This window comes from Mesoplodon densirostris, chromosome 2, assembly GCF_025265405.1.
Source record: "Mesoplodon densirostris isolate mMesDen1 chromosome 2, mMesDen1 primary haplotype, whole genome shotgun sequence".
In the NCBI taxonomy this organism is placed as follows: domain Eukaryota; kingdom Metazoa; phylum Chordata; class Mammalia; order Artiodactyla; family Ziphiidae; genus Mesoplodon; species Mesoplodon densirostris.
The window spans coordinates 34,304,164-34,317,178 of record NC_082662.1 but is presented as its reverse complement, the minus strand read 5'-3'; the positions used below and the strand labels follow the sequence as shown (position 1 = coordinate 34,317,178).

The window sequence follows — 13,015 nt, the reverse complement described above, 5'->3', positions numbered from 1 at the left end:
CCAATCTTTGTTCTCTACGACTTATTCCTGCCAGGGGTGGAGACTCCTAGGTCTGAAAGGGTTGAGGTCTAGAAGTTGTGGGGACCTTGCGGCCAGGTTCAAGCCAGTCATCGACTGACGGCCTGCCAGTGTGACTTCAGGTCAACCAAGGCTGCAGATTCTTTTCTTGGAGTGGGAAGGGGGTTTTAAGTCAGTGGTTTTCAGACTTTATTAGCAATGGAATCCTTTCTACAGACAGAATCTTAAGGTAGCACCCCAATATGTAAAGAGCATGCAAGCAGAGGTGCTCTGGTTGAATTGAGGTGAGGAGGTCAAGGTTCCACCCACTAGACCTCCTCCTCCTTTCTCTCCACACCCCAGAAACTGTTTGGGTTTTCTTTCTTTTTAATTAATTAATTAATTTTTGGCTGCATCGGGTCTTCATTGCTGCGCGCGGGGTTTCTCTAGTTGCGACGAGCTGGGGCTACTCTTCACTGCGGTGTGCAGGCTTCTCATTGCAGTGGCTTCTCTTGTTGCAGAGCACAGGCTCTAGGCACGTGGGCTTCAGTAGTTGTGGCTCTCAGGCTCTAGAGCGCAGGCTCAGTAGTTGTGGCGCACGGGCTTAGTTGCTCTGTGGCATGTGGGATCTTCCCGGACCAGGGCTCAAACCCATGTCCCCTGCATTGGCAGGCGGATTCCTTTTTTTATAAATTTATTTATATTTATTTATTATTTTTGGCTGTGTTGGGTCTTCGTTTCTGTGCGAGGGCTTTCTCTAGTTGGGGCGAGTGGGGGCCACTCTTCATCGCGGTGCGCGGGCCTCTCACTGTCACGGCCTCTCTTGTTGCGGAGCACAGGCTCCAGACGTGCAGGCTCAGTAGTTGTGGCTCACGGGCCTAGTTGCTCCACGGCATGTGGGATCTTCCCAGACCAGGGCTCGAACCCATGTCCCCTGCATTGGCAGGAAGATTCTCAACCACTGCGCCACCAGGGAAGCCTGGCAGGCGGATTCTTAACCACTGCGCCACCAGGGAAGCCCCTGTTTTGGTTTTCTTATAGCTCTAAGTGTTGCTAGAAGTCAGATGAGGGAAAGTCTCCACTGGCAATGGCAGAGGAAGCCTTCTTGGGGACAGGAGTAGGGAGGACTTGGAGAGGTGCAGAGAAGTGCAACCAATAATGCCTGCAGCTACCATGAATGAGGCCCAGAGCCTTGTGTAGGATGCTTTAACTGCATCTTCTATTTCAGCATCCCAACAGCCCTCTGAGGTAATCCTATTCACACCCCCATTTTACAGACAAGAAGGCTGAGACTCAGTGAAGAGACTTGCCTAGTGTAGCTCTTTACCCCTGTGCTATAGTGAATGTGTGTGTGTGTGTGTGTGTGTGTGTGTAGGTGGGGTGTGGGGATAGGGAGGATGTTACAGAACATGGGGGAGGAAAACAAGTTTGACAAGAGGGACAGAAGGGACCTTGAATGCTGTGCTGAGGGTCCAGTTCGGCCTGATGGGAAACAGGGAGACTGGCCGGGGCTGAGACTGAGCATGCCACAGAGGCTCGGGCTCTGTAGGAGACAGCTCAGGACAGGAAGAGTGGGAGGTGCCAGTACCCAGGGAGGTCGGCAGTTGGGGGGCGGGGACAGAAAGATCACTGAACAACAGGTTATGTCTGGGCTTCGTGGCTCTACCTTTGGACTAGTTGGTGACCTTGGTCACTCCACCTCTGCCCCAACTTCCCTGGCTATCGGGAGGACTAAATGCAATAACACATGAAAAAGTCACAACCGTGCAGGGAGCTGTACAAATGTGAACCATTGATCTTATCACCCTTCAGGTGTGTGTTCGGATGGCGCTGGGAGATGCTGGGAGAATTCCCTAGTCCTAGCACCTCTTCTCCTTGTGGGAAGTCTTCCTAGCAGGAGGGGATTGGAAGGGAGGGTTCTCATGGGTGTCGGCATCACGTGCATTATTGGCCTCCAGAGATCCACCTCCACCGAGAGCAGGAGGAATTATGAGAGAAAGATCGAACCTGCTTCATTTTCCCAATGAGGCCAGAGAGGACAAGAGACTGAGGCCACCTGGCAGGTAGAGGTGCTAGAGGGGCCCAAGGAGTTTCTCTCCAACATCTGGGTGTGCCACTGAGCTGTCCCTAGCCCAGCCCCTGCTAGCCTTCTGGGCCAGTCAGCTCAGAGCCACAGGAAGCGGAGGGAGCAGTGTCGCTGATCTCAGTGAAAGTGAACCCCCATTGATCTTCAAGGCTGGAGGGGGGCCCACAAGGAGGAGACACTGAGGGAGAAGGGGGTGTGGAAATGAAGGTCAAAGCCATCCCTTCCTGCACTGCTTCTCCTCTGCCTTCAGGATTCTTCCTCTATGACCCCAACTCCTGGAAGACCATGTAGAAGACACTACTGCAGCTCTGCTGGCAGGCTCCACATCCTCAGTGGGAGCCACTGGGACAGTGGAGTTCCTTGGAAAATGAGGAGGAAGGCCTTTTCTGAGTTGCTGAGAGTACAATGGGAAAAAGCTTCCCTTCTCTCTGGTCCCATGATCAGAGAAACCTGGAGGAGGATTCAGCGAGGGAGAGGATGTGAGTAGGAGGGATGGCAGATTGAGTGTCAGGGAAGGGGGCTCTGAAAAGGGATGAGATTTGGTAAGGGACATAGAGGTTCAGAAAAGAGAATGGGGGCTCAGAAGGGAGGCTTGGGGCTCAATGACAGGGCTAGGAGGCCCAGAGAGCAGGACTGCCAGGTCAAACTTTTTTAAAAAATAAATTTACTTATCTATTTATTTATGGCTGCATTGGGTCTTTGTTGCTGTGCGCGGACTTTCTCTAGTTGTGGAGAGCGGGGGCTACTCATTGTTGCAGTGCATGGGCTTCTCACTGTGGTGGCTTCTCTTGTTGCAGAGCATGGGCTCTAGGCACGTGGGCTTCAGCAGTTGTGGCACATGGGCTCAGTAGTTGTGGCTCACAGGCTCTAAAGCGCAGGCTCAGTAGTTGTGGTGGACGGGCTTAGTTGCTCCATAGCATGTTGGATCTTCCCCAACCAGGGCTCGAACCCGTGTCCCCTCCACTGGCAAGCGGATTCTTAACCACTGCGCCACCAGGGAAGCCCTGCCAGGTCAAACTCGATTGAACACCTATTAAAGTCCCTCCTCCTTAAAATAGTAGATACACAATATAAATGCTGGATAATTAAAAACATAAACAAAAACACATATCCAAGTTCAAAGGCAAGAATGAGAAATCTCTAAGGGCCAGAAATGAGAGGGAATTCCGGTGGTGAGCAGGAGTTGCAGCTGTACCTCTGAGGAGGGATTCAGCATTCCAGAGGGGTGGGAAGTACACTTGCAGACCCCACTAGTGGCAAGGGCTGTGGTAGGCTCCCTGCTTAAAGCTGGTCCTGGGAAAGTGCTGCCTGCCATAAACAGGACTAAAATATCTGCCTGCTAGCCGCCTGGTCCTGGCTTTGGGTAGAAAGAGCACCCATATGATTAGGATACCTTAAGCCCATTCACATGGAATGCAGACTCAGAATCTGTTAGTCATGACATATAAAAATCCCAAAAGACACTTATATAAGAGCTAGTTTGGGGCTGGTGCTTTTCTACAAGGCTTGGGCAGATACAGCTGAGAAATCGTCCCAAAGGGTGGCCTCCATATCCCAGGGTACCGTCAGGAAAATGTGCTGAAACTAACTATCTCAAGGATAAACTTCACAACATATAAGAAATACAATATTTTAAGAGGCACCTCTCTCAAGGAAGAATTCATATTTAAAGATCTAGAGATAATGGAGCAATCTGAAAGGAAGTTTTAGTTAAAATCTTCAGAAAATAGAGGAAGGAATAACATCTATAGAACAAAAACAGAAAGATATCAGACAGAAACATGTAACAGATGTGAACAGAACTATCTAGAAATTTTGGAAATGAAAATTAACGTCACTGACATTTAAAAAAAATCAATAGATGGGTTAGTAAATACAGCTGAAGAGAGAATAAGTTAATTAGAAGCTATAACTGAGGAAATCCTCCAGAATGAAGCATAGAACAATAAAACAGTGAAACATATGAATGAAAAGAGACAAAGAAGATTGAATGAGAAACTCCAGCATACATATTATTACTTCCAGAAAAAGATACTGGAAAGAGTGACTAAGCTCTTTCCAGAAATAAGACATGAATTTCTAGATTTAAAAGGCCCACAGAGTGCCTAGTAAGATAGCTTTAAAAACAAATCAAAACTACATCTAGACACCCTGTAGCCAAAATGTAGAATGACAAGAGTAATGAGGAAATTTAAAAGCCACCAGAAAGAAAAAATAGCTTATCTACAAAGGTCCAATAATTGAATTGACAGTAAGCATCTCATCAGCAACAGATGCCAAAAGACAATAGGCAAAGAAGGCAAATAATTGTGAACATAGAATCCCACACATTACCAAACTGTCATTTAAATAAAGGGCAAAATAAAGACATTTTGACACATTCAATATCTTAGAAAGCTTCTGTCCCATGGACCTTCGCTGAAAGAGAGAGGCACAAGGGCTTGGGAGCTGGAGAGGTGATGTGGCTCAGGGCTGCGGAGGGAGGCTGGGCTCTGTTTTGGACCTGTCTTCAGCACCAGCCAGCCTGAGGAGCTCAGCCCAGCCTGGCTCAGCCGGGGCCCAGCTCAGGTTTTCCCCTCCTGAGTGCCAGCCTTGCTATCCTCTTATCCCCTCATGGTAGTGGCCCAGCACCCAAGGTGGGGAGTACCACTGCCAGTCTGGCTCAGAGGCCTCCTTGAGGAGGCCAGGCCCAAGTTTCTCATGTGACCAGGTTTTGCTTGGCCCTCTACCCTGGGGCCCTCTCCTCCTGGGAGGTCAGTGAGCAATGGGACAAAAGCTAGGTCCCTATGCAGGAGTTGGGGGGCGAGGACTTTCATTCTCTGTAGGAAAAGAATCATTTATCAGAGGGGGCGAGACCAGTGGGGCTGAGCTGCCTGGGGCGGGAGACTTCTTGGAGCATCTGGCTCCACTCAACCAGATGGTGCCCTTGGGTAATTTCTTAAACTCTTTGAGCCTCAGTTTCTCACTAATGAGCAGGATACCTACCTAATGAGGATGTGAAGATGAAATGAGATAATCCATCTAGCTTTAGATGTATTTTCCTACACAGAAATTTCTTAAAAGAATAATCTCCATCAACTACTCCTGCCTAGCATATCATCAGTGCTCAGTAGAAAACTGTTCCCAACAAAAAAGTGACAGTGAGAGCCAATGAGCAGCAGTAGGAATGTGTGCAGTGTTGGAGGCCCCATCTTCAGGGAAGAGTTCGTGTTTGTTAACTCACTCATCAGTTACTGTCATTCTCTTGGTGCCAGGCCCTGAGCTGGGCTCTGGAAGCATGGAGATGACCCTGAACTGGAGGACCATCAGTGAGGAAGACAGCCAAAACCAGAAAGTTCTAACAGACTGTTCAGAGCCTAACTGGTCTTGTGTTTGTTGTCTGTCTCTCCCCTCCCCACTCCCACCTCTCTCCCTGCCCCCAACCCAATATAAGCTCAGTATAACCCAAACCTCATCTGGCTTGTTTCCAGCTGTCTTCACAATGTCCAAAACAATGTCTGAAACACAGAAAGTGCCAAAGAAACATTTGTTGAATGACTTTGTATATGAGCACTAATAATAGAGGCTGTAGAAGTTGCTGTGAGAGCATCAAAGAAGTCTTCGCTAACTCTGTCCTAGGAGTTAGAAGTTTCTCAGCAAGGGCCATTTAAACTGGGCCTTGATGTATGTATAGGAGATCAATAAGTGGAAAAGGAAGTAAAAGGACATCCAGGTGTTGGGGCCAGTTGAAAACATGGAGGTGAGTTCAGGGACCAGTGAGTAATTGAGTGTGACAGGAATATAGAGTGCAGGGGGGAGGAAGAGTGGAAAGACACAAAGCTGGGGAGATAAGAAGGGCTGTCAAAAAGTCTCCTTATTAAAATCTAACCACCTACCCTGATGTAATACTCTGGAGAGGATAGTGTTTCCAGCCCTCGCTGTTGCCCCAGGAAGACCCCTCCCTTCAAAAGTTAAGGGTCTTATCAGGAAAGGGGTTAAAGATCTAGTACCAAAGATCTAGTACCCACTGAGAAAGGGGACAGTCATACCCCATAGTTCCTAGAGTTGTCTGAAGTTGGAATAAGGGTGGGACAGGGCACCTCCCAGATTTGGGCTAGTGCTACATGCTGCCCCCTTGTGGTCTCAGCAGAATTAAGCAGTAAGGAGGCTGGCCAGGTGGTCTGTTCATAATCCCAGGGGCCTACAGCCCGCAGCATCGCCTTCTGGGAAAGTTATCCCAACCACCAGCTGTCCACAGACCAGACCTAATTGCTCTATTTATTCCACGTATACTCAAGGCTGGGCCAGTGGGTTTGGGGAGGCAGAGCGAAAGGAGGCAGTTCATATTTATAAAGCCCTGTCTCTCCCTCCCTCTCTCTCTCTCTCTCTCTCACTCACACACACACACACACGCGCGCACCACCTTTGGCCAGAAAGCAACTATGTATGCACAGGGGGTCAGGAGACCAATGTTTTGGTTTCAGCTCTACCCCTATTCATGGAGTGACCTTGGGCAAGTCACTGCACTTCACTGGGGCTCCTATGTCTCCATCTGTAACACAGGGATCACCATCCCTCTTCCTGTCTCCCCTTGCAGGGTCATTGTGAAGATCGTTGGGAGGACAGATGCTGCAAGTGCTAGGAAAAATGTTTAAGAGTGCTCCGGATGTAAGGGGATCGTGCTGGGTATTAGATAGGGGCTCTCTTGGGCAGCACCAAAGTGTTTGTTTACACCCGCATGGGCCCTGCTGGCGGGGAAATTTAAAGGGAACGTGCTCAGTAAGGCAACTGATCGAAACATCCCCAAAATAAGAATGGAAGTCTGCAGGAAAATGGGGACCCACTGACTGGTCTGAAATTTCAATTATGCTTGGGTTTTCAGGAATGGGAGGAAGAGCAGCAAGGTGGGACTGTGCAGTGACCTCAATATGAGAGGTTAGCCAGGAAATGAAAAGAGATGAGCTTCTGCCTTTTCTGAGCCCAGCCTCCCTTCTCGGTGCTTCTCATTCACAGGTGCTTCTCATTCACAAGCGCTCTCTTGAATCCTCTCCAGGTGGGGCTGGGCACATGCTGTCAGTGAATTACCTGCATGTCTCACTGAGCCGTGTTTGGGTACAGGACAGTGGGGAAGGCCAGATGAGCCCCTTCAGAGAAAAGTCCAGGGCTAGAATGAAGGGGGCAGACCTGACTTCTCATGGCGACAGTTAACACCTGTTTCATCTACCTTGATGACACTGGAGGGGTACCATGTATCCAAAACCTTACAGCTAGGAAAATCTTTGCTTTTGCTAAAGAATGTTATCTTTTTTAGATGTGAATCTCTTACCTGGTCCCATCTCTCTTTTTGCCCTGGTGGTCAGGAAGCTCAGGATCGAACGTGAAACCTAATTTTAAGAACTCTGTAGGTCTTTGCAGCCAGAATATTTGTTCTTGTTCTCGATGATCCTGATTTCCTACTCAACAATATTCTTCCTAATTCTCATCTGTCATATTTTTTCAGTGTGTATGTTTTCAGTGCAAGCCGTCTTATTTGTTCTTGTGGAGTAAGGTACACTTAGGTAAGTAACTGAAAATGAAACAGATGAGACAGATGTCCACGTGCTTACCATGGTTAACAGTGGGGGATATTCGGTGAGGGAATTATGAGAGCATCAGGGTCAGACTTGAAATAATCGAATATTAAAGCCTCTTCCCTATCCCTGCCTCACACTGTAAGAGTCCCCAAAAGAAGGGAGTTGCCTAAGGTTTTATGACATATTACTGAGAAGACATCAGTACTTTCCCTGGAAGCCAGTTCTCTGCTCTTCCCATGACAACAGGCCTCATTCTAGCTGTAAATGGCATGGTGAGGGGAAGAAAGACGGCTCACCACTGGCCTCTACGGCCAACAGAGGCCGTGAAGAAGTGGAATGCTCCTTCTGTTCTCCCCACTTTCAAGCCCTGGCTGTAGAACCCTTCTGACCTGCTGGCTGACAAGGGGCTTGGGCTACCCTCCATGGCAGATGCCATCCATGCCTTTGGTAATGGGCATGGCCACAGCAGGCAGCTCAGAGTGCCAGCCTGTGCCGACACAGGAGTGGAGGGATGTACTTGAGTCCTTGCTTAAGGACAGAGAAAGCTTTCTCCATGAGAGATGCTCTCTTCACCCTCAGCCAAGAAGGACCCAGGCTGAATCTGGCCCACGTGTCATACGGAGTCCAGGAAATAAGGCAGGCAGGCACTTCTGAGCAGCAAACGTTCTGATGAAGCTCATTTTTTAAATCAGCTGAAGATCTCAATTTGAATCAGACATGCAGCTCAAGTTCCCTTTGCTTTGGACATCCTCCCTCCTCACAAGGGTGTCCCCCTCCTTCACAGACACCCAACCTGAGGGCAGACAAACCTTTCCAAGCCTTTCCCAAGCAAAGTGGGACCATGAATGTCCCCAGACACAGAAACCCAGACTCCAAATTATCTAAAATTGAGATTTATTGCATTTCATGCAGTTTGAAGTCCATGCAGCAAAGGAGACTAGCACAATTTTTTAATGCATTTAAAAATAAAATAAAATTGGGCTTCCCTGGTGGCACAGTGGTTGAGAGTCCACCTGCCGATGCAGGGGACACGGGTTCGTGCCCCGGTCCAGGAAGATCCCACATTGCCGCGGAGCGGCTGGGTCCGTGAGCCATGGCCGCTGAGCCTGCGCATCTGGAGCCTGTGCTCCACAACGGGAGAGGCCACAACAGTGAGAGGCCCGCGTACCGCAAAAAAAAAAAAAAAAAAAAAAAAAAATAAAATAAATTAAATTAAAACTGGGGGGTGGGGGGCAAATACACAAAGTCCTAGTCTCCTTGAGTCCCTGTAAGAGAAGGGTTTGGGAATGAAACCATCCACTCCCCCTGGCAAATGAGTCTATTAAATGCATGGAATGTTCCCATGGCCTCTGATGCAAATCCACAGAGCCCTGGGGCAAGAGCAGGGACGCGGGGAGAGGAGCACTAGTGAAAAAGCAGCTACACGTGGTCACCTAACTCTACCTGAGGGCAGAACAAGGTGGTAAATCCCGGGGCAGCAGCTGTTCTAAGAGTCAGGAGATTACACACACCCCTGAGGAGACTTGCTCCTAAAAGAAGTGGCAGTAAGAACCAAAAAAAAGAAAAACAAAAGAAATATTTCTTCAACCACACTCTTCAAGAAAATGCCATAAATATGTTATTTATTATTTTCATTTCATAGCATTGGACACACAGCTCAACATATTGAAATATTGATTCCGTGGAGGAAAAAAATGGGAAAAAGGAAATAAAAAATATTGCATCTTTCTGTTGGAGGGAGAATCTCGGCCCCCAGGCGTCGGGCGTAGTGCACCAGTGTCCTAGCCTGCAGGAGGCGCTGAGGTCGGCAGGGTCCTCTGGGGAGGGAGGCTGTGCCCATTGACCGGGGCTGTATGGCAAAAATTGTGTTGGGTGTCCTTGGCCTTGCCAGCTCAGGCCCTCAGTCGCCGGTCACCTGGGGGGCCTGCCCGTCGGAGGGCTGGTTGGCTGACTGGATGAACATGGGTTGGGCGAGGTCCTGGCCGGCAGGCATGGTGACTTGCTGGATCTGGTAGAGCTGCTGCGAGGGGTGGAGAGGAGAGAGTGAGGTCACCCCTGGGAGAGGGGCATGCAGCTCCCTATGGGCCTCGAGTTGGTTGGGGGCCCCAGATACCTCAACCACCACCCATTGCAAGGCATCAGAGGGAGGAGGGGAAGTGGCGCTCTGCTGCGGTTGGGAGCAGCAGACACAGGAGGCACCAGCCCGGTGAGAGGGGGTGTGTGTGGTGGGCGGGGAAGAGGTGCAGGGAGTTGCACTTCCTGTGGCTTTCACTTCTCTGGGCTCTGCCTCTCCCGTTAGCTCAGAGCCTCGAGCTTGCTGCACGCTGTTCCTCTGTGACAAACACAAGCAATTCGAACCACTGTACCAGCAGCTTGGAAGTCAGCATTTCCCCAACGCAGTAATCCTCACTGGCAGGGGCAGTAGGGATTACCCTCTCTCCTCTTTTCCTTAGAACATCTGGCTCAGGCTGAGGCTACACTGAATCTCCATCTCCTGCATGGGCCCTGATGGGGAGGCAGGTCACCCGGGATTAAACGCTTACTACAGCGAAGACCTGCGAAGATACTCGCGTAGCCACTACGGAAGGTTAGGGCCAACTGCACATGATTTCTCAGGTGTTTCCAAAAGAAACCAAAAGCTAAGACCCCCTGCCACAGCAGCCCTGGCATGTGAGCCTGGCATCTGGTGCTGGCAGAAGCCAGAGTTGGGTCCTGATGCCAGTTCCTCTCCTTTCTGGGCAGCAGAGAACATAGGCTTAGGCATGTCATCCTATCATGTCCTCAGGGGTCTATGGGAAGATAGTGCGAAGGGAAAGGGGCGGGAAAAGGGAAGATCCCTTCCTCACGAGTTTAGAATTACTGAATTCCAGGCACCTAGAGAGCTTGAGAGGTCACATGTACTCTGCATTTCAACTAATCCATGCGATTAAAAAGAGCATGGCTTAGAGAAAAACTATTCTTAAAGAAAGGAAACAGGAGACCTGCATGCTAGTCCTGGTTCTGCAATGAACAGCTAAGCAAGCACAGACAAGGCACTTCCCACCTCCAGGGCTCAGTTCACTCATCTGTAAAACGGGGACTGGGGCTACATAATGTCTAGGATTATTGTCAACTCCCACCAAGTCTATAAATCTAGAGGATAGGCAAGACTGTTGTTTTAACAATTTCTGTCCACTTACTGTTAACAGATGACGGGACAGCTGTCCTAGCCATCCAAACCCACAGATATCACCTGCTACCCTGTCACAACTCCTCACCCTCTGCTCCTGCCTAGGCTGGGTATCCTACCTGTCCATCCGTGAACTGGCTGAACTGCTGCTGTCCTTGCTGGACCTCTGTCTGTGTGATCTGTAGGAATCAAGACGGCAAAGTAGGTACATCAGCTGCAGGGTCTGGTCCACTAGTCCACCAGCCCACCAGCCAGGAGAGGGTCGTGAAGATCAAATGGACAATGCACATAAAGTGCCCAGAATGAGGCCTGGCACAGAACAGGGGCTTGATGAGTAGCAGGAAAACAAGGGTCCCTCCCCACCCCCTAGCACAGACAGCTACTCAAAGTTGGCACCACACAGAGGACCCCAGAGCATGCAGTATACAACTTCTGCAACCATCTCTCTTAATGTCCACCTAACTACACCCCGCCCCACTGAAACCAGCCCCTTGCTAAAAAAGTCATTCTGGGGCCTGAGGCTCAAGTCAAACAAAAACACCTAGCTCCTAGGTACTGACAGGACAGGGCATAACATTTATGGTTTAGGCAGAAACCCTAAGAGTCTGTCTTTCAACCAGTGAAGGCAGATTGCAAAACACTGGGCAAAGTGGTGAGTGGTCCCTTTCATGCTTGGAAGGTGGGCTCCAAACCAAACCCGTATCACCCAGATTATCTGACTGGAATATGAAACACCCTGGCGAGCAGGTGGCCTTGGCCCTGAAAGCCCTTGTGGCAAACCTATGAAGTACTTTTTCCGAGAGAGGCCACGTGCAACCCTCTGGGCCAAGGCAGGGGGATGGAGGGGGGGGTAAGGAAAACATTTATCACATGTACTTAAAATCTTATGTGGGCATTTTTAATACATTTTAAAGGAAATTTACAGACATGGAGAACCGCATCATATAATGCCAGTTGTTGCAGACAGCTTGGCAGACTAGAAAAAAGACTGAAGAATGTTTGTGTGCGTATATGTTATCTATGGAACATTTGACTAGCTAATGTTTTCTGTGTACCTTCTCCTGGAATCATCACAGCCACCCTGCAAGGTAAGGACTGTCTTCTCGAGTGTCCTCACAATGGCCAAAAACAACCCATCAGGCCTACCCATGAGACTATGAGGAAAACAAGGGGACAGGTATGAAAGGGCTTCATGAGGGTTTCTTACTAGTGTTCTTTGTTTTGGGTTTTTCTCCTCCCACCTGCTTGAGGGCAGGAGCTAAGTTTTGTCTATCTCCCAGTGCAAAGTAAGTATTGTAGAAATATCTGCAGAATAAATGAATGATCCTGAGACAAATGGAAAATATTCGTCATAGATGAGAAGGTTTTAACTGTGCCCTGTGGCCAGCAGGATTGCCCTTCACATCAGTTGAGAAGAGTTTCATTCACCTTTAAATTCCATTTACATGTTAACGTTCATTCAACATTCATTCAACAAACGTTTACTGAGCACCTATGAAGTGCCACGTTGTTATAATTACAATCTGTTGTTACACAGACTGTGTCCTCAGGCACCCTCTTCTTGCTTCACTCCTTCCTCTCTATACACCCAACTTTCCCCACTTTCTGGCTTTAGTTCCTGGTCTCAAAACTGACCTCTGAAGAACCAAGAACTCTTCTTCTCACTTCCTCCCACCCTGTGCCATAGAAAGTTTCTGGATCCCAGGTTAGAATCTTACAAGTTTAAAAAAAAAGAAAAAAAAAAAAAGAGGGGTACACTAAAGGGTGGGACCAATCTTGAGATCTGATTCCATGTCAATGAGCCCCAGGAAATTAGGGAAAAGCCCAAATCGTTATGCAAGCCAAGGAATGGGTTTAGAGTGGGCCTTTAAAGATCCCAGAGACTATATGGAACTCAGAAGCCCTGCTTTTGGCTCATTCCTCGTATTTTCCCAAATGAGATCTTTGGAGACCTGCTCTACAAACTCAGCTCTGTCACCACCGTCAATAGATACATCACCAGAAATGCAATTGGGCCAGACGAGTCCAGCTCTTTAACGATTGCTTCTTTTTTGGGGTCTGAGGCAAAAAGAATTGATTAACAATGCCTCCCCTTGTCCAGCATCCCCCATCCCCTGCAAATAATACCCACATCCCCCAATCCCCAAGCCCAGGGAGGCAGCCCCCTCGGCACCTGTGGCTCAGCCTTCAATATCTCAGGGCATGAGAGGA

General features: G+C 48.9%; 1 protein-coding gene across 4 annotated transcripts in view; it reads right to left on the bottom strand.

Annotated features, from left to right (window-relative positions):
- Nucleotides 1-9,230: 9,230 nt before the first annotated feature.
- The window catches only part of NFYC (nuclear transcription factor Y subunit gamma), a 63,925-nt gene continuing 60,140 nt past the window's right edge, over nucleotides 9,231-13,015 (bottom strand). For 3 of the 4 annotated variants that reach the window (XM_060089612.1, XM_060089613.1, XM_060089611.1), the window contains exons 9-10: nucleotides 10,924-10,983; nucleotides 9,231-9,967 (exon numbers count right to left, since the gene is read on the bottom strand). In XM_060089612.1, the coding sequence (XP_059945595.1) occupies nucleotides 9,536-9,967; nucleotides 10,924-10,983 (492 nt within the window). In that variant the 3' untranslated portion in view covers nucleotides 9,231-9,535. The remainder of the gene's footprint in view (nucleotides 9,968-10,923; nucleotides 10,984-13,015) is intronic. The other variant, XM_060089614.1, reaches the window with a different exon arrangement.